Raw genomic sequence first — 21,057 nt, forward strand, 5'->3', positions numbered from 1 at the left:
TAAAGGTTAGATATTTCCTCATTTTTCACTTAATGCATTAAGATCAATTTCAAAAAAGATGATTTTATATTCCTCTTTTCAGTCAACTTTAGCATGGGTGCCAACACTTTTGGCCATCACTGTATGTATCCACCAGCTGCCTACCTGCAGCCTACTTCCAAAACTCAAAACTGCTTGCTGTCAGATTTGGTTCCGAAGACACAAGTTCAGTGTATCAACAACACTCAATAACAGTTTATGTGATGTGTTAATCAATTAAATTCCCAACAATTTCACAACAGCTAGTTCTGGAGTAGGCCACTCAACCAGCCCGCCTGCTTACGACGAGCCTCAGGCTGCGCAGTCGGCACCCGCTTCCTTATTTGGGTTGCCAGGTTTTAGCCTATGACAAAACGGTTGAAATTGAAACTAAGTAATCGTGTAGGGTGTATTTCATACACAATCTGGCAGCCTGGGAGATGTCAGACTAATAGAAAAAATGCATGGATCAATGATTTTAAAATGAAGTTTGATGGCCATGCAAATTACGGGAGTTTTCCGGGAGAAATAACAAAACGGGAGGGTGCCGGGATATGACTTTGAAATACGGGAGAACCCGGGAAAAACGGGAGTGTTGACAGGTATGGGTTTGCCCCAGTATGTAGCCTAATAAGTCTCGGTGTAGAAGAAATTGGTTGTTACCATTTATGACCAGGAGATGGAGCTATTCACTAAAGCAATAATGGTGTTTGGCAAAAGTGCCTCCATTCAGCTTCTCAAATATTTTCCCAATACTAACTATCGATTATATATATATGCCTTAATTCTAAATGTGACTCGGACTAAGCAGTCCTAACATAGCCCTATATTGCATGAGGGAAATCGCTCCAATAAAAAGTGCATTAATAACTTTAATAGATCCACCGACACAGTCTTAGTCTTAAGACTGAGCATTATGAAAATGAAGTAAAGCATAGCCCACCAGCTGTCAGCATGTCTTGTCTGTTATGTGTGAAGCATTCCTCCACAGTCTACGCACGAAAGCGCATGCGTGTCGGCGCAATTGATTTGGTGCAGTTGTTGCTTCCTCGGAGGTGAGTAGCAAGTGTAGCACGGTTATCCTTCAACGAAAATGATGTTTTACAAGAGCAGTGTGTCAGTAGTAGCAGTCAACAGTCACGAAAAGAGGCACATTATTGCACTCATATAACATCTACATAAACAATTTTGGAGTACCACTCAGAAATAGGTAGCGTTAGCTAAATTAAATATGATTAGGCTACTTGAAGTCATCGTTAGCTCCGCGTACTTTGCTGCTTACAATGACACGGAACTACCTTGCCATGCTAACTTAGCAGCTAGATTTTTGATAGATGAAGTGTAATGTTATATCAGTGCACAGGACGATTTTGCGTTCTAGCTAGCTATCGTCCTAAACGTGCCGTTGGACGTTTTCACTTTCAGTAATGTGAACTTAGCCAATGCATGAACGGAAGTCTAGTTTAGTTCTTTGTAAGTTAAAGATAACGGCTGTCAGATTTATTTTGATAACGTTATAACTCGGCACATGTAACATTATCGTAACACCCCCAATTATCTCCACTTTTGTTCAGAAATTATAAAACAACGATGTTTTTTAACACTTCAAAATAACATTTACTAAATTAACCTTACATTTTTCAGTAGCCATAGGTGTGTAGATTTGAACAAAATCTGGTTTGGTTCTTAACGGGAGCATTTACTGCCTGAAATATCCGATTTTGTTTACCACGTTTGGAGTTATAGTGCTGGCCTGATGGGTCGCCTATTTACACCGTTTCAACGGCACATGAACGGTTTGACCGAGAATTCTCGTCATGAAATTAAAATTCCACTGGAGCTCCAAGCGGTTGTGTACACGCAGCCTTACAACACTGTTTACAGCTCTTCGAGTCACGGTAAAATGTCATTTTTGGTACATAGCTAATGTAGATACACCTGTGGTGTGGGTGGTTGCGTTTCTTTAGGAGTCCGCTGTCTTGGTTTGTATAGAAATGTATATTAAGTGACACATACACGCAAGACGGTGGAAATACGGGACCGACGGTAGTTCCGATACGTTAACTAGGTGTGAGAAAACATCCTGTAAATTCGGCTTGATGTTAACGTTGGCTTATAACCTTAATGTAACAGTTAGCTTTTTAAAATAAGTATCCCTTTACAATAGCTTCTAGGCTGCGCATTTCACTCTTTGCTGAAATGTGCAGTAACATTGATGGCTATCTGTTAACCTCAATGCGCTGAATTGCCTCTTTTTTTTTTTAAGCTGTTGACTAACGTCAACACTTTACTAACACTAATGTCAATGTGCTAATATAGAATAGTTCTGAGCTAATGTAATGGCACTTAAAGGAACCGTATGTAGGATTTTGGCCAAAACTGGTACTACAATCACTTTCAAAATACTGTACAGCGGTGTACACCGCAGAAGTGGTAACTAGAGCAGAGCTGGCAACCCCAGATGCTGAAACACTTCTGACTTTGTGATTACTAGATAGGTGGAGGGTGGCGGATCAGGCTAAAACACAAATATGTAAACATCAACATCAGTTGAGGGCTGCAACTTCACTTTTTTAAATGACGATATCCTGGCCGGACTACTGTTCTCAGTGATATAAGTATTTGAAATTAGCATGATTTCCTAATGTCTAGTGACAAATCAGGGCCATTTTATGATTAATTGAATTACATTTCTTACATACGGTTCCTTTAAAAATACGAATGCAAAGTGGACGACTTTATAAACTGTAAAATTTGCTTATTCCAGAGTTATTTCTGTTCCGAAGTAGACTGTATTTGAACTAGTTTCTCAAGTTTAAGGTTGAGGAAGTAACGTCAACGTTATGGTGGCTGTAAAAATCATCATGGAAAATTACTACGAAATGTTAAGTGAATTCGTACAGGAATTGACTGCACCATGTTGACACTTGCATAAAAAATGGGCCTGTGTGGTTATTCATTCTTCCTAGGTGTTTTCGACCAGGATGTGTTTGTGTAATAGGATGAACATAATATGAAATACAACTGACAGGCTCTGTTGAGACTTCCGTTTGTGTTGTGGCATATGCCCTCGTCTCAGTTTCCTTTGTCCTGAATCCACTGGAACTGGACTTTTAGGCAACAACCAAGCAGACAGTCTCCAGAGTTAGAAATTCCACTACTGTCGGGCATTCTGATTGACTGACCTCCTGCTCCATAAGTTGTGCGGTTTTGTATACATACTTGAGGTGAGACTGACCTTTATTGGTCAATATTATGTGTTAACTGTATTGAATTGATCTTTTTCTGTTTCCAGGTGCTCTATAGTTTTTGTTTAACCTCCTAACGATTCAAGATGACGACATCATGGAGCGACAGACTCCAGAACTATGCAGATGTTCCAGCCAACATGGATGGAATGTCCATGAAGAAATACAGACGAGAAGCTCATCACAGGTACCAATGTGTCTGCGTGGAACAGTTTGCACAGAACATTTACTTTTCACTGCCCGTGGTTGTTGTAGCCTTGAAAATGGTAGATGTAAAAAGTAAGTTCCAGTTTCAATCCAAGGATTGGGGGTTTGTGTGTTCTGCTGGAAAGTTAAATGGTAAATAGCAGCCTTTTTTTTACTGCCAACAACAATTCTGAACAACATTACATATTCAATGACAGGTGGTATTGTTCGAGTACAGTAGAACTTTATCAAGGTTGGTGCCAGTGGTTAATGAGATACTGTGGAAAGGGATTTGCATGTCTGGAACATATTTTTGTGGTTGGTGGTTATACATTTGCTTACTATTATTTGTAAGCTGATATTTATCATTTATTTGTTTATTGGAGTTGACCAATAACGGATCCAGTGCATTATGATAGTAGAAAATAAGTAGCAGTGTTAATGATCTAATCACATTCAGAATTTCAGAGGACGAGGATGTGTTTGCTGAGAGGATTTTTAAGGGTCTTTTACAAATGCATTTGACCTTTAAGTTCAAAGGAAATGACTCAATAAATGTGGGTGGGAAAACAAGTGATGTGTTAATAGAATGTCTCATTTATCTTTTTTTTTACAATTTATTTCTCTCTTTCTAAATGAGTTATTCATCCTGAGGCCTGAAATTGCCAAAAGAGATATGAGTTCATACAGTGTTCATTGTTTATTTTTTTGAGCAAAAAACATTTTGTGAAGCAGACTAGTGCAATTTCTTTTGACAAGAATATATATTCCATTTTAATACTATAAAAAATGACAGATTAAATAATTATTGAGATAATGTGCTTGTCTAAATTTGACCTATACAAGTTCAGTCAACATCTTCTGAGAAGAAGGAGCTTGATTACCTCTGCAGCACAGCGAAGCAGAACGGACCGGCCATTTTTTATGTATTCTTAAACTCAACTTATAAATACTGGTGAAGGTATGATACACTTAGCCTATATGAGAAGACTTGAGTTAAAATACTGCAAAACACTTTTATGCAGTACATGCATTTTTTTGTATTTTACCTCATTACTTGCAGTGCATGTTTTTAGGCTGTTTTGAAGGATACCTGGACTTCAAGAACAAGTTCTTTAAATTGTATCAATCCATACATCGTTTAAGTCTCACATTTTTGTTTTTCATTCACATACAATTTGTTTTCCAGTTGTAGATTAATTTTCTATTCGTGGAACAACAGCTTGGTGATTCATTTTTATTCAACTGTGTCTTGCAGGGTATAACTAATGACAATCAACATCCTCTTAAAATATTTTGTATTTCTTTATTAAAAAAAAACAACAATTTTACACTTCTGATTGTGTAAAATGTCCTCCAGTAACATTAAGGTGAACTCATTAGCATATGTCTTGTGAACGTGGTAGCCTACTTTTTACCTAATCACATATCATAGAAATCTTTTAGTTGTTTTGTGTAAAGTAATTAAAGAAATTAAAAAAAGCAAAATAACAGAATAAATAAAAAAAACTGAGGAACTGGAAATCAATACACCTGTTTGGCCTTTGTGTGTGTGTGTGAGAGAGTTCAATGTCATACTGTGTGCCTGGAGAGTGACACAAGCTCATGAGTGTGACCCATGGTAATGTGTAGCACATGTATTCCTTTATCACAAAGCTGTCCACGGGAACTGGCCCAGTGTCACCCAGCAATGAGGTATGATGAAGTTTTGTTTCAAACTGCAAGAATGACTTGAATGTTTGTTTTTAAAAAAATCCTTTGTTGTTTTTTGTTTGAAATATGGTGTATATTATTCATTTGAAACATCATGCCATTTTTTTGTAAATGAATAAAAAAACAAAAACATCCATACTTATTTTGCTGTATGGTGTGAACGTGTGGAAGTGCTTAGTAGGCTTTCCCTGTAGGACTGATGGAAGCCGCTTAAACCATGGGTAGTGCTCCTCTCCTTCATCCTCCTCCTCTGACTGCATCTCTCTCTCTCCATTGTTTGGACCCCTAACGCATCACTCCCTCAATGTAACAGCTCCGCCCTCAGTCTGTATTAAGTCAATATAATTGAATCACATCTGAATGTCAACTTCAGGTTGGAGAAGGTCACATTTTGTTTAGCTTGTAGTTTCCTCACAGGCTATTGTTAATGTTGAGGGAGCAATATTCAGGTTCTGCCGTCAAAATGGTAGGTTTGTAGACCTACAGTAGGGTTTCACACTATTTGTGTATATTCTGTGCTTGTTTCTTTCAAGTCAGGTGTGTATTTGCCTTTGTTTACATTTTCCAGGGCCTGAAAATGTGAGTAAATATAACAAACTGCCTGAATTGGTTACAAGATGTGTACAATTTACAAAACAGTGGACTATCTTTCTGGACTTGTCATGAATCGCATGGTTAATTTTGGGTGCTTTTCAGTTGGCTTAATGTCACTGTGGATGTGAATTGTTGAATAGTCATTTTTTGTACAGTGTAGCTAGCTTGCTTTTGACTAAAGAGAGCTTTTGCCTTGCGATGTCACTGTACGGTAAAAGCTGTTGATTTTGTACTGATTCTTTTCTTTCCAGCATAAAGTTTATGTTAAAATTCAATTGATTCTCTTGTGTTGTTATACTTTGTGGAAATTGGTCATTATGTATTCTCTTAGCCAGTTGCTTTGTGAGTTATTTATGTTTAAAAGAAACGTAAGAACTCACAATTTAACATCATTATACCATTCAATTGTGCTAATATCAGCTATGATAAAAACAAACGGTACAATTATAATTCAATTTACTACTTAAATTATCTACTATTTTTTTATCGTGTGGAGAAGGACTAGCCATAAGCCTACTTCATTCAGGTCACTATCAAGTGAGGAGTTCTGGTTTGAATGGTATGAAAAGGCTGTTGAAGTTCAAATTTCAGATGTGCTTAGCAGAGTTTTGTGGTCAATGTAATCTAGAGAAACCTTGCATGCAGTCATCGTTGTGGTTGTGGTGTATTGTGCTACTGCTGTGAATAGTAAGTGGGCAGTTGGTGATTTGAGTTTATGGTTGTGTCTCATTCAAACACACTGACCTTGACTTCAAGCTATTTGTTCATCCTTTAATGAATTCAGAACAGATCCCTCTTAACTGCCTTGATTTGCTTTCAAATCAAGATTTTGTTCTCTGCTTTAATTCTATTATTCTAATTCTTTTAAACTAAATATGTCCTTTTTACAGATTATGCATTATGTATAATACAATGAGACTAGACACCATGAAAAGCTCCCCTGAATGTACCAGAGAAGAAAAAGTCTCTTATAGACACATTACTGGATGAAGCAATATTCCATTTTGTTGGCCTTGACTGAACATCATAACAAACCTTTAACTTATTTACTGGACTTGCCCTTTCTAACTACACGAAAGTTGCCATATACTTACATCTGAATACGTACATAAGATGGAGAAAAAAAAGTAAGCCTTTTTTATAACTTCGAACTTGGCTTTCGTATCCAGGAAATTATCTTGGAAAAAACACTGTGCAGTGCAACTTTGGGTTAAGTGGGCTCGATTAAAAGAATGATCTGTCAGGCAATAGTTCCAGAATTGTTGAAATGGAGGTAGTAATACAGTCAATAGCATAATGAAATATTGTCAAACCCAATACCCAATGTCCCAGTTTGTGGTAATCGATGTGCAAGTCATTTGATTGTAAAAAAAAAGAAAATGAAATGGAATCGCTTATCATCCTTGTGTTCATTCACTGACTAGTCCACAAGACCAAAGCCTGATGACAATAATTGTTTACTTCCTCAGGGTTTTTGTGAACAGAAGTTTGGCGATGGAGAAGATCAAGTCCTTTGGCTTTGATATGGATTACACTTTGGCAGGTAAGAGGCACCACTTTGTGACTTTTGGAGGGCCCTGGGGCAAAAAAACAAATTCAGACAGGAAGGAAAAAGCCTTACTAAATTCTGTCTGGAATGCCAATATGTCTGATTTTAATTCTCACTGGTAGTGAGACCTGTACAATGTAGTTTACTGCATTTACTCTGCTCTTACGGAGATATTTTATCACAGTGCACCGGTAGTTGGCAGTTGTAGGAGAATTAGTGACGTGACTGCTACCACATACCGCCGGAGTATGGATACATACTATTTCCTTATTTTCCTTTATAAGTTTCTTCATGTTTTCAGATCATCATGGCCATTCAGTTCTAGAGTGAATTACTGAATGAAATCTGAATGTTGGGACCCAGTTTTCTTGCCTCACTGTGTGTTTCATGAAGGAATGCAACCCTGGCAAGGAGTAGTGTATCTGTAAATAGCGCTGCTCTCCTCTCCCAGAAAGTGTGTCAAGTCCATGTAGGACACCAGAAGGGGGGTGCATCACTTATCTGTATCAGCAAGACCTGTATCCCAACCTCTATGCCCGCACCCCCCATTCCATTTGGTATGGACTCCTCCTCCGTGAGTTCTACCCAAAGGCTGACGGTGGAACGTTAGAGTCTGCATCTGTCTGTTTGTCGGGCTTAAAGCCATAAACAAGTGTTAATGTTTACCAGAAGGGTCTGAAATTTCACCCTGGTTGTCAGACAAACACACATCCAAGACCTCAGGGGAAAACTGGCTCATACGTGGCCCCGGCAGCGTAGCCAAACAAGCAATAGGTGCTCCGTTTATAGTCATTGCAGGATGCAGGTCATGTCGTCATGATTAGCCTATTTTTGAAACTCGTTTGTTATTTTACCATGTTGTGGATGTTGAGTAAATTTGGGAAATGTAAGGCGAATGCCAATATTGCCTGCAAAGATTCTGAGGGGAATTGAGAGATGAGTAGGAGGACAGCTGATGTGGTCTGAACTATGAAGTATAAAACGCGGCTGATGATTTAGACACATACAACACATTTGTTTTTATGTTTAAAAAAGTTTCACAAATCATGTCATGACAGTTATAAATCAACAGGTATGATACAGGCCAACCTTTAAAAATCAGTTGTGTGAGAACAGTGAGATACAGGTCTCATCATCATGGAGATGCTTTTCAAAGAGTATCCGTTCCCTTTCCAGGTTTGCCAGCTGTTGTACACTGATCCATATGGTGAATTGGATTTTGGTATATATAATCCATTAGGGTTTGCTGTGTGGCAGCTGTTGTACCAGAATGCGCCCATGTAATGGGCGGCACAGTTCTTCTCCCAGCGGTCCTGGTCCTTGTCAAAGGTCGTGAACTTCATGCCATTATGGCCCTTCATAGCGTCCCCTGCCTCCCCGTCCATAAAGTGCCCCAGGGACAGCTCGTAGCCGGCCGCTTCAGGCTCGAGGGAGAAGGTTGCGTAGTGGGCGTGTGCCCGGTTCCCCGCCCAGTCCTCCATGTCGACGCGCAGCTCGTTCTGTGTCCGCATGGTCAGCAGCAACACGTTTTCCAGGCCCAGCCAGAATTCGCCGTCGGCGCTGCCGAACCCGGCCCGGTAGGTGTCCCAGGGCCGGAGGAAATTGACCGAGCCGTCGAGTCGGCGCTGGAACACTGTCCAGCCCCCACCACCGCTCTCCATGTCACAGTAGACGCGCAGCGGGGACAAGGGCCCTGCCGGGTAGGTGGTGTACACGCCGCTGGGGTTGCTGGTGTTACGCTTGTGGATGGCGGCGCAGTCTAGAGGAAGGAAGTGCTTGGCTCGGGCGGTCAAGGCGAGCAGTGGAAGAAGAAGCAGCAGCAGCAGGGGCCTCATGCTGGCAGTCAGTGGGTGAAAAGCCTGGGCTCCGCCAGCTGGACTTTTAAGGGTCTCGGGCAGGAACTTCCACAAGTTGCATAATTTGACCTTGTTTTGTAAGAGTTCAGGGGATTGCACAACTGGGTAATTCCAACAAGCAGTGGGCCTTTCCAATTTGCCCACAATATTTAATTTTCTTTGTGCAAACACCATGCTCATTACAGTTTAGAGAATTTTTTGTGCACCTTTTGTGTATTTATTCAAGGACGTGTATCCCATGTTTGTCCATGTATAGATGCATGTCTTGCGTATGCATTCTTTTTACTTTTTATACTCTGTTTAAGATGGTTTATACGCCTGCAGGTGGTCAGAGCCCCTCTGTTTGTTTTCCTCTAGTGTACAAGTCTCCAGAGTATGAGTCACTGGGCTTCGACTTGACTGTGGAGAGGCTGGTCTCTATCGGTTACCCTCAGGAGTTGCTCAACTTTGTCTATGATCCAGCATTCCCCACAAGGTAGAGAATGTTTGCATTTCTCTTGCTGTTAAAACCTACTCTGTTGTTTGTCAACAGCTGTATAACAATCAGTCAAATCTTAAAATAGCTACATGTATTTTACTACACAAAATAACTACTAGGGGTGTAATTGTACACAAAAACAGGGTACGGTGACTACCTCGGTTTTGGAGTTGCGTTTTGGTTAATGTTCGGTACGGTAAGCCTGTAGGTACTGCTAGTCTAAAATTCACTGACAATATTGGTGATGCGCAAAAGGGAATAGTATTTTAAAAAAGGTGTCAAATGTTTTTTGACGTTAATAGACTAAACTGACATGATCCACCACTTAATTTGTTTGTATGGGAACTCAAATTTGAAACACAAGATCCGCATGTAAAAAAAGCCTACTGTTGATTACTGTTTAAGACTGCATTCGGTAGACGTCTGTATTGAACCTAATGTACTGTACCTAAACGGTTCAGTGTGAATACCTTTACACCCCTTATAACTACATGTTGTTATTTTAAGCCTGAATTGGTAACAGTTTTTTTTTTATATAGCTTCTGATTGAAAGGTAGATTCTTATTAGTTAGTGTGGAGCTGAGTAGATCTAATGGCCTGTTTATTGTAGGGGTCTAGTGTTTGATACCACCTACGGAAACCTCTTGAAGGTTGATGCCTATGGCAACATTTTGGTGTGTGCACATGGATTCAACTTCATGCGTGGGTGAGTGACCAATACTTGTGTTGTGGAAATATTTGAGAAGTGAGAATATTCATAATTTGGATATATGTGCCAGAGTTGCAGATAGCTCAGTAGTGAAATTAGTGAAAGGAGTAATAGGCAGCACAATTTGGTGTGTGTGTGTGTGTGTGTGTGTGTGTGTGTGTGTGTGTGTGTGTGTGTGTGTGTGTGTGTGTGTGTGTGTGTGTGTGTGTGTGTGTGTGTGTGTTTGCGTTTGCGTTTGCGTTTGTCAGGCCTGAGACCAGGGAACAGTATCCAAACAAATTCATCCAGCGTGGAGACACTGACCGCTTCTACATTTTGAACACACTCTTCAATCTGCCAGGTAAGAGTACAGCCAGTCTGGTGCTTATCTCCTGATGGAAACCAGTGCCTAAAAGCATCCATGTTGTGTAAGTCTTGTATTTTCTTCTGGTCTGGTAATTATTATGGTTGCGTTTTTCCCTTAGAAACCTACCTATTTGCCTGCCTGGTAGATTTCTTCACTAACTGCTCAAGATACACAAGGTGAGTCTTCAGTGAGCATTATTAGAGTCTATGTATCACCCCCTGTAATCTTAAGAGACCAAAAGAGGGTGCAGATTATCCTTTTCTTCACTTGTGCTCTGATTTCTAATGTGTGCCATCATTCTTTTAAAGCTGTGAAACAGGCTTTAAAGATGGGGACCTGTTTATGTCCTACAAGAGCATGTTCCAGGATGTCCGAGATGCGGTGGACTGGGTCCATTTCAAGGTACAGTCAACACCCAGTGTTGCTGTAGTGTTGTGTCTAGACAGCCAACTTTATGCATGACGTCTAGACTTGAAACCAACTTTATTTATGGTCACGTTTAGAATAACGAAAAGAAAGATACCCGCGCACTCACTATTTCTGCTGTTCCCGAAGTGATATAATACACAATGTTTCAACCAATGTTGGTCTTTGTCAGGTGTGAACAACATTGGTCGAAACGTTGTGCATTAAATCACTTCGGGAACAGCAGCAACAGTGTGCGGGTATCTTTCTTTTCTTTATTTCAGGGATCTACTTTACCCTGCACCTGTACCAAGTTGGATGTGCGTGCACTTTCTGCTACACATTTAGAATAAAGAAATGTCTCTCTATTCTCTCGTTAGTAACGTCTCTCTCTCTCGTTAGTAACGTTTTGTGCCTTGTCATGCAGTGTAGTGCCCAGTCAGTAAAATCAGAGCACTTGTTTGGAGTATTTGTGCTATTTGAGACTATTTACATATTCAGTTTGTTATCCTAATTTCTGTTATTGCTTAATTTCTGCTTCTGTTATTGCTTCTTTCTCGTATATCTTATTGCTTCTTTCTTATTATTTTGACTTAAACCTGTCCTCCTCTCACTTGTTAATCTCTATCAGGGATCACTGAAGGTGAAGACTGTTGAGAACCTTGAGAAGTATGTGGTGAAAGACGTGAGTACCTCGATTGACATGTGTTTGCTTTCCACGGGGTGCTGTTTTGTCTTAAACATGGTGTCTGTGACTAGGGGATTCATGAGCTCACCTGCCGTGACTCCTAATTGCCATGCTGTGCTAATTGCTCTGCTGTGTCTCCCAAACCAGTCCAAATTGCCTCTCTTGTTGAGCCGAATGAATGAAGTTTCAAAGGTGTTCCTGGTCACAAACAGTGACTACAAGTACACTGATGTAAGTTGCTATTTCTGTACTTAATTTATTTAGACTTGTAATGGGAGTGAATGACATCCAAGTGAGTACCAACGCCTTCAGGGTATTAATGGTGCCTAATTTCCCCTCTTTAGAAAATCATGACGTACCTGTTTGACCTTCCCCACGGCCCACACGTGAGTCTGGTATTTATTTGTACTTTTGCCCTCTGTGCTCTGTTCTCTCCGAGTCAGACCAGACACAGCTGTGCATTGTGGCAAATTCCCATAGCAAGCATAGAATCAGTTATGAGAAAAGCATTCTGCTTCTGTGTATGCAGAGAACATCTGTTGGTGTGTTTTAGTGGGTGTAGATTTGTCATGACATTTCTGATGTATGCACAGATTTGGAACATTTCAGGTATGTGTGTGTGTGTTTTATTGAGTTTAAAATGGATTATTCTGGATTATTCCCTGGCAAATAGTTATTAGATGTGATCAAAATCAACTTTGGAAATGACCCACAAATCTGTAACCTTTACATGTGAAGAAACTGTTACAACTGTTTACCAGTTCTCCAGCAGTAATGGATGGGTGTGGTGTTGGGCTGGGTAGGGGTGTGTGTCTCTCATTGTGGTGGTGCCTCTGTTTTTCCCCCCATTGTCATTCATTCATTCATCCATCCATCCATCCATCCATCCAACCAACCAACGACTGATCTTGTGGTGCCTGTGTAGACTGGAAGTCCTCATCAGCCCTGGCAGTCTTACTTTGACCTGATCCTGGTGGACGCACGCAAGCCGCTGTTCTTCGGTGAAGGCACGGTGCTGCGACAGGTGGACACGGTGAGAGACCCTCCGCCCCAAACACGGTCCAGAAACGATCCGAAATGTCAGAGCAGCAGTCTGAGGGGTCAGACACCCGATGGAGATGTTTGGCAAGCTGTCATGCTTCTTGAAGGGAAAGGAGAATTAGGAACTGGCAGCGAGTCTTGACACTTGCCAAACAGCAGAGCGAACTGAGCTTTTTACCGTATTGAGGAAAGTTCATTCATTAGCAAGACAAACAAATGCTCGTCATTTTTAAATTAGCCTAAATAGCATAGCACAAACTGCTCCAGGTTGTGCATTTAAAGTAGTACCTCTAGTTCCTCTCCTGAGGCCTGTTCCATTTCTGTCTCTGTATTGTTGGCCAAAGATCTCTTCTTGTCGATGTCTAGTTCTAATTTAGTATGTACTGTGTAGAACTCAATGTACAGTACTATAGTACAATATAAGTATACTGAAAGTTATTGGGTCAACTCGTAGTCAAAATTGATTGTTATGATATTTCATGTGGTAAATAACAATGTTTCCCTTTTGTGGTGTAGTCCATGTAACCTGTTCTTGAGCAGATCCAATAGCAGCATCTCTGGCAACCAGGCCTTTTCCAAGATAGATTTAATTTGGCAGCACTTCAACTTTGTGTCCACTCCTAAACCCACTGGCATAGCTCACTGATTGGCCTGGAAGAGAACTAATCAGTTCTATTATCAAGGGATTCCCTACTACATTCTCAGTGAAACCTGAAGGGACCGGAGTGCCACAAACACCACAAATCCTAGATTAACTCAAACAGATCTCCAATCCAAGATGAACCCCTAACACAATTGCCTAAAAAACCCCAATCCAAGTGGTGTAAATTCACGATATACAGTATGACAATAAAAAGGAGCTCAGGTTGTACTTGTGATAACCCAGCTGCTGTTGTGAAGCTGGAGGGGTTGTGCTCACTGTCCTGTGACGGTTTCTTGCAGACCACTGGGCGTCTGAAGATCGGCACGTACACGGGACCTCTGCAGCATGGCATAGTGTACTCTGGAGGTAAGAGCTTTAACCGTTCAGCAGAGGAGTTTTGAACATTCTAACAAAAGAGTCTGTTCCGCAACAATTTAAGGTTTTAAAATTCCATGTTGAATTCAATGAACCCAGATATTCTTTAGAACGTTCATTTTCCAACATTTTCATCACACTGGTGTGACGCATAGCCCTAGAAGGCTCTGGTGTGATGATACCGGCTGATGTGTTTACTTATGACTACAGTAAAGCTAAAGGGACATTAAAATGACAGATGGGCTTTTATTCCGACTTTTGTTCCGACTTTTATTCAAATCTATATTCAGGTTTTATTTCATTCATGCTGTTTGTATGAATCTTTGTTTGTGAGCTTCTTGGCATTTTTTATATTTTTACATCTCGGAAGACCTCTTACGACGTGTCTTAACTGAGTGCGATGCGAGCATTAGTGACAGTCAGTTTAATTACATTGTTTTCAATTGGACTGTCCTAACGTTTTGAGCTGAACTTTTGTTGGACGCCCCGTTACTAATTTTCTTTTTTTTTTTTGTCTGCTCGTGGTGTTTTGCTATTTTGATCGAGAAATATGAAGCAAAAGAAGGGCATATTTAAGGGATTCGGTGTGGACAGAGTGCATTCAATGCAGTTAGGATACGCTTACCTTTTCCTTCCTAGTCAGCACTGACAAGAATGCCATGTTTTTCCTCCCCAGGCTCATCTGACATTGTGTGCGACCTGCTGGGAGCCAAAGGAAAGGACATCCTGTACATCGGAGACCACATCTTTGGCGACATCCTAAAGTCCAAGAAACGCCAGGGCTGGAGGACCTTCCTGGTGATCCCCGAGCTAGCCCAGGAGCTACATGTGTGGACAGACAAGAGTGGTCAGTCCCAGCCACCACACCACCCGACCCTGTCAGGACCTTCATGAATCACAGTTTTTTTCTGCATAGATGGGCTCAACGACATGGGATGTTTGGAATTTTCAGCCCTAACTTCCACTGTTGTTGCTGCTATTGCTAATGATGAGATTAATTCATGGGCAACTATTGAGCACATAGACCAAGATGATTGTCTTAGCAGTTTCATCATGACCATTATCAGAGCCATTTAGGGCAGGGGTGGGCAAACTGCGGCCCACCAAGCACTTTCATCCGGCCCGCCGAGCATTTAATTTGGTTATCAGGCTGCTCGCTATGTTTTTCTGCGATAGACACGAGCTTGGTTAGCTTTACTGCAAACTGCTTTTCACTCTTCTTAGAGAACGTTTACAATGTCAATGTCAAAACATCATGTTACATAGAAATGATAGGCCTACTCTTTGTTATCTCCTTAACGTTATGCGATCCATTTAATTGTGAACGCTTCTGCACTTACGAGAGGGAGAGAGCGGCAGGTTCCAGCTGTCTTGTCATTGTTGATAATTGATATCTCCTTCGTATAAGAAACTTTTAAAAGGAAATCATGAAGGCAACAGTAGTTCCCACTACTGACCATTTAAAAACTGTGAGAGGGCACAGCTAGGTACAGCACTAGCCATAGCGGAGCAGGCAGAAGATCATTGAGAAATAAACGTGAATTAAAGCAACTGTTTTAAAGCGAGATTTAGGGAAATGATCGTTTAGACATGTAAGGACTTTTCACTGTGATTTCATTCTATAATTGGATGACCTGAATTAAAAAGGGAGGAAGATCAGAAATTGTTCCTCATTAGGGCACAAACCTGTCTGGTCTGGTGATGGCAATGGCTATATTCTTTCAAAACCTCAGTAGACTGAAACGGTTGGTTGGAGGGTGGCCCTAGGAACATGTTAATCCTGGATGTCAACATAGTTACAACGGCGATATGCCAAGGCATTGGGACTGAAATAGATTGGACAGGAAAAGGATATGTTACAGTATCCAAGGACAGATCACTCACTTCTGCCCTCTTTCTGTCTCTATTCCTCCCCCTCTCTTTCTCTCCCTCTGTCTGTCGATGGTTCTCTCTTTCTCTTTTACAGCCCTGTTTGAGGAGTTACAGAGCCTGGACATATTCCTAGCTGAGCTGTACAAGTGAGTAAGACCGCAGACTAGTCACGTATACCATGGCCATGTCATGTTCTCATATAATGTATGTGTGTACGAATGTGGACGACAGGGTCAGAGAGGCAGTTTACCCTATTGCCTTCACTCTAGGGCCATTTAAGAGTGAAACACATTCCATGCTATTTATAACAGCTCATGTCACCCCTTCTTCTCCCCTCCTAATGTTTTTGCCCCCTACCCTACATCTGGCTCTCTTCCCCTCTTGCCTTCCCCCCCCCCTCTCTCTCTCTCCCCCTCTTTCTAATCTCTATCTCTTTATTGCCCCCCCCCCCGCGCTGTCACTTATTATCATTCATTCCACTCTCTCTCTCTCTCTCTCTCTCTCTCTCTCTCTCTCTCTCTCTCTCTCTCTCTCTCTCTCTCCCTAATCTCTATCTCTTTATTGCCCCCCCCCCCACGCTGTCACTTATTATCATTCATTCCTCTCTCTCTCTCTCTCTCTCTCTCTCTCTCTCTCTCACTCCCCCAGACATTTGGACAGCAGTAGCAATGAGAGGCCGGATATCAGCTCCCTCCAGAGGAGGATTAAGGTAAAACACACACAAGTACAGAAATAAAACAAGACGAGGTAAATATATAAACACTCTGCTCACATATTCACAACAAAGCAAAGTCAAACACCAACCAGCCATTAGTAGACATTAAGAAGTTGGGCTGCCCGCAGATGCGCCTGACTGTTAATCGGTCTAATATACTCGGAGATCGGCCTATGCCAATTAATTAAAAAATGCCCAAAATCGGCCGGCCAATCAATCGGTCGACCTCTTGCTAAATCTGGTACAAAACATCTCTTCTCTTTTTGTGATTCATGCATTTTTTAAAAGAAATAAATGAAACTAAACCAAACCAAACCCTGATGTCCTTTTCTCCTCCCTGGCAGAAAGTCACCCATGACATGGACATGTGCTATGGAATGATGGGAAGCCTGTTCCGCAGTGGCTCACGGCAGACGCTGTTTGCCTCGCAGGTGATGCGCTATGCTGACCTGTACGCCGCCTCCTTTATCAACATGCTCTACTACCCGTTCAGCTACCTGTTTCGAGCCGCCCATGTGCTGGTGAGTACCCCCCTCCATACTCTCCGCTAGTGCCCACTTGTCTCCTTATTCATCTACTACTACTACAACAAGGCTTGTGACACTTTAAGTCACTGCTGTTTGATGCCAGTTCATGTTCATTTCCACACACACACAATCACACAAGCACACACAGTTGTATGATCCTAAAATGTGCACTAAATTACTGAGAAACACACACTCACACAGATATGTATGTATTATCCAAAGACATGTACCTGCTGAGAGATGGCTAATTAGCTCCTGTCAATGTCCAAGAAGCCAACAATCACCTTGGTTATTTTAGCATTGTATACCGATCTCTCTCTGTACACCTTTGTGCCCTTTGAGCTTTAACAAGATTATTGATATACTTAAAGGAGAATTCCAGTTTCTCAAGGTCACCGAACATGCCCCCAGAGTGTAGCACTGTAGCTGCCTGGCAACTCTAGCTGTTGGCTGCAGCAACTCGAGCTTGATGGAACCGATTGTTTTTTTTGTTTTTTTTGGTGACCACAAGAAACAGAGATCTGTGTGAGAAATGGCTGGAATTCTCCTTTAACCCCTCCTTCCTCTCCTTTAACCCTTCCCCCTCTCCTTTAACCCATCCCTCTCCTTTAACCCCTCCTTCCTCTCGTTCACATATCCTCTCTCTTCCTTTCATCTTTGTTTCTCACTTGTGTGCTCTCTTTTGTTCTCCCTGACACAAACACATACACATGCTCTCCATCTCCATCCCTCTATTTCTGTTACACACACACACACACACACACACACACACACACCCACACACACACACACACACACACACACACACACACATACACATACACACACACACACACACACACGCACACATGCACACACACACACGCACACACGCACACACACACACACACACACACACAGATGCCCCACGAGTCCACAGTGGAGCACACAAACATGAACATCAACGACACCGAGTCGCCCATGGCCACACGTAACCGCCACGCGCTGGACTTCCGCGACCACGAGTGCAAACGGCACCAGCTCACCCGGTCCATCAGCGAGATCCAGCCACCACACCTCTTCCCCACGACCCCCCAGGAGATCACGCACTGCCACGATGAAGATGATGATGAAGAGGAGGAGGAAGAAGAAGAGTAAAAAAGGCATTTGGTTCCGCTTACTGGTCCGTAACTGGACTTTTACTCAAAGGTTTGAGGAAGGGAAAAGTGTAGCCTCTTTAGGCTTGCAGGATGTATTTGGCAATCAATGTTTTTTAGGAGAACATTTTTTTTATTTATTGTAAATGGGAGACCCATTTACAAGGACTGTTTCACTGACCAAACTCCTCTTCCTGCCTGCTTGTGATGAAGACGGAGATGGACCTGAGACTTTTTACTTTTCTCTTTCTTTTTCTCCTTTGTCTCTTATCGAATCATTTGGTTAATGTCAAGTCGAAAGGATTTTTTTTTTTGTCATATTGTGTTGTGGCCAAGGCCATACTAATTGCTGTTAGTTCTGAGGGAACACAAGTTGAAGTTGATGGGGATCCAAATGGTGCATCCAAAAATGTGCATGCTTGGGTGTTATGAAATTTAGGTTTCTGAGTGGTTTATTATGCTGTAGCCATATGGACATGCAATATACTGTCAGTTCTGCAGCTTTAAATCTGCATGGGAGCAGACCAAATGATGCAGTTTGGTCGACGCAATCGCAGCATCCTTTTTCATTGACTACATCTACATCTAACCAAAGTGTCAAGACACGTTCAGTGTCATTCAGAACAGTTTGTGTATGCTCAAACTATCATAAGCACAACTTAGCATAAGCATAACTTTGTGGCTGAGGGAAAAATAAACAGTTTTGGAATAAGACATTGGAGCAAAAACTCAGACCTTACCTATGCCTTCACATTTATCGTCCAAAATGACAACGGAACAAAGACGTAGACATGAAAACATCTGTGTGATATAGGTGAGCTGACGGGGCTTGGGGATGAAGGGGATGTGCTTGTGCAATCAAAGAGGCAAAGGATACTGGGAATGTTACCTATTTCTGTTACTGGGAAACGCTTGAGGTTCTATTCACTGAGCAGCTGATTTGAGCTGGAGCTGCCTTGATGCATTGCTCAACAGATACACGCAGGGCTAAACATGCCTTGTTGTTGGGCCCTACAACCATCTCTGATAATTATAGACAGTTCTAGATGTACTGCAGAGCTAGCCAGTGCTGAGATTATTTGCACTTGTGCCAGAGTGGAGTAGGGATTTGTTTTCTTATTTCATTTATATTTTATTTGCTCCTTGTAAATGCTGGATTTTTGTTCTGATTTAATACAAAGACCAGTATTTGTTTGAATGTGTGTGTGTTTATGTTTTATTAACTGAAAGGTTATTATTATTCCTCTATTGTGAGGCAGATGGGACCCTGTCCAATGGCACTCAGTAGTTTTTAAAAGGGATTACTTTGACATGTAGCAGATTTCTATGACTATGACTAACTTTTGTCAGCAAGTATGGTTACATAAATGGAACGGAAAGAGAGCAAGTGGACCAAAATGGCCAAATTCTGCTCCGTTGCTTGTTCCTTCATGCAGGCTTGACGTTTTGTGTATAACACAGACTCGTTGCCCGTTTTAAATTATACGATTACGATCCCAATTCTGTGTAATGTTAATGGTTTGAGATCGTAATACAGACAAATGTCTCTTTGCAAGGAACTGTAATGCATCCAAGACCACTATTAGGTGGGGGATGTTGTCTCTTTCCAGAACATTCTCTGGACGATACCCATAGTCAGCTTTGTCAAGGTAGATGATGTGATTTGAACGGTTCTGTATTACAGAATGAATTGAGCGCAAAATATGGAACTTTGCCTTTTGGAGTGTGTGAATGTGTGTGAGCTATCACTGTAGCACTGCAGCTGGGCATATGAAGGGACTCGAGTTGCCTTAACTCCATATGTCCTTTGCTCTTTATTTTTGATGGTCCATGTGGGATTGTTACGGTTGTGCGAAATGGTTGAATTTACTGGTTGAATTTACTGCCATAAGTATATTTTTCTTTGCCTTTGTCATGATAATCTTTATGTTACTATGACAGAACACTCCTGTTCATTAAGTTGTTTAAATGGGAATGCAAATACTGCTATATTGTCAGTTGCCTGCTGCTTAGAATTTTCCGGTTATTTTGTTGTTATTTTTTTCTTACTTTGTTTTCTTTTTTTTTTTTTTTGAAATTTTATGTCATCAAGTGTTGGTTGTGCATGTTCTTGCAGGTTTCAAATTTTTTTCCCCCCCTCCTTTATGTTCTAAAACAAGCGAAAATAAAGTTCTACAAGGTTCTTTCATGTGATTGTGTCAGAGTTCAGTTCTTTTTTTCACTGTTCCACACAGTCTACATCCTAGCTTCATGACTCAGATGGACACCAGCGATAGGGCAACAGATGACAACATGAGGGCTTTTACAACGTCACAGTGTAAACTCACAGCAAAGTGAGTGTCCCATCACCCATGAATCTTTTTGACTGTCTCTTGGCATGTAGACAAACAATTTAAAAAAAGGTGGGGGGGGGCATAAGTCCCAGGCATCCTTATAAGAATGGATAAGAAATGTGTCGTTTGCTCCTAATATTAGACCAGTGTGCGGTGATGGTCTCTATTTTTTAAACCTTAGGCATCCTTAGCTTGTTTGTGTGCTCAGAAGCACTTTTAGTTGGTATGCCCATCTACTGTATCTCCTCACTTGTTTGTGACTGCAACCATGGAGTCAACATGTTGCAGATGATGAGTACTGGTTTATTTTTGAACCGTGCTCGTTTAGTCGACAGGTGTCCCACAGCCTGCCCCCAGAGACTGCCTGTCAGTCACACAGCCAGCGGAGGAGCGCTCTGCCTTCTGCTGGCTGTGGTGGGGATCTGCTAACCACAAGAGGGACTGGATGAGTACTTCCAGACTGGAGAAAATATTAGCTCAGAGTCCTCCCCTGACCTCTCCCATGGCCGGTTTGTTCTCATCAGGTGAACCGGACTCTTTCCACATCCTAATGACTGCCTGTGGCCTCACAAATGGGAATATATTTTACTAGAAATGACTGAGACGACAATATGCCAAAATGTCA

At 41.5% G+C, this 21,057-nt stretch overlaps 1 protein-coding gene and 1 pseudogene across 4 annotated transcripts; one reads left to right on the forward strand and one right to left on the reverse strand.

Annotated features, from left to right (window-relative positions):
• Positions 1–1,021: 1,021 nt before the first annotated feature.
• On the forward strand, positions 1,022–20,289 carry nt5c2a (5'-nucleotidase, cytosolic IIa). 4 transcript variants are annotated; one of them, XM_076285609.1, is made up of 19 exons: positions 1,083–1,916; positions 3,314–3,453; positions 5,109–5,147; positions 7,229–7,302; positions 9,522–9,639; positions 10,253–10,348; positions 10,600–10,691; positions 10,816–10,873; positions 11,006–11,099; positions 11,734–11,787; positions 11,938–12,021; positions 12,135–12,176; positions 12,716–12,823; positions 13,774–13,840; positions 14,526–14,696; positions 15,816–15,867; positions 16,370–16,430; positions 16,781–16,957; positions 17,864–20,289. In XM_076285609.1, the coding sequence occupies exons 2-19, from the start codon at positions 3,353–3,355 to the stop codon at positions 18,098–18,100; spliced, it is 1,725 nt and encodes a 574-aa protein (XP_076141724.1). In that variant the 5' UTR covers positions 1,083–1,916; positions 3,314–3,352; the 3' UTR covers positions 18,101–20,289. The 4 variants fall into 4 exon arrangements, with proteins under 4 accessions (XP_076141722.1, XP_076141724.1, XP_076141721.1 ...); XM_076285607.1 differs by lacking the exons at positions 1,083–1,916; positions 5,109–5,147 and adding an exon at positions 1,022–1,073; XM_076285606.1 differs by lacking the exon at positions 5,109–5,147.
• On the reverse strand, positions 8,240–9,245 carry LOC143124224 (microfibril-associated glycoprotein 4 pseudogene; annotated as a pseudogene).
• Positions 20,290–21,057: the final 768 nt, after the last annotated feature.

The sequence above is a fragment of the Alosa pseudoharengus genome, unplaced genomic scaffold, assembly GCF_046254945.1.
Source record: "Alosa pseudoharengus isolate Yale_2024_CS ecotype anadromous, Long Island Sound unplaced genomic scaffold, YU_APseudo_1.1 YU_APseudo_1.1_scf_15, whole genome shotgun sequence".
Taxonomy (NCBI): Eukaryota; Metazoa; Chordata; class Actinopteri; order Clupeiformes; family Clupeidae; genus Alosa; species Alosa pseudoharengus.

Excerpts from the sequence above, each read along its gene's own strand:
- nt5c2a (XM_076285609.1), top strand. The coding sequence starts at position 3,353 with ATGACGACATCATGGAGCGACAGACTCCAGAACTATGCAGATGTTCCA. Across the intron at positions 3,454-5,108 it reads AGACGAGAAGCTCATCACAG|CTGTCCACGGGAACTGGCCC; the intron begins GTACCAATGTGT and ends TTTATCACAAAG. Across the intron at positions 14,697-15,815 it reads TGTGTGGACAGACAAGAGTG|CCCTGTTTGAGGAGTTACAG; the intron begins GTCAGTCCCAGC and ends TCTCTTTTACAG.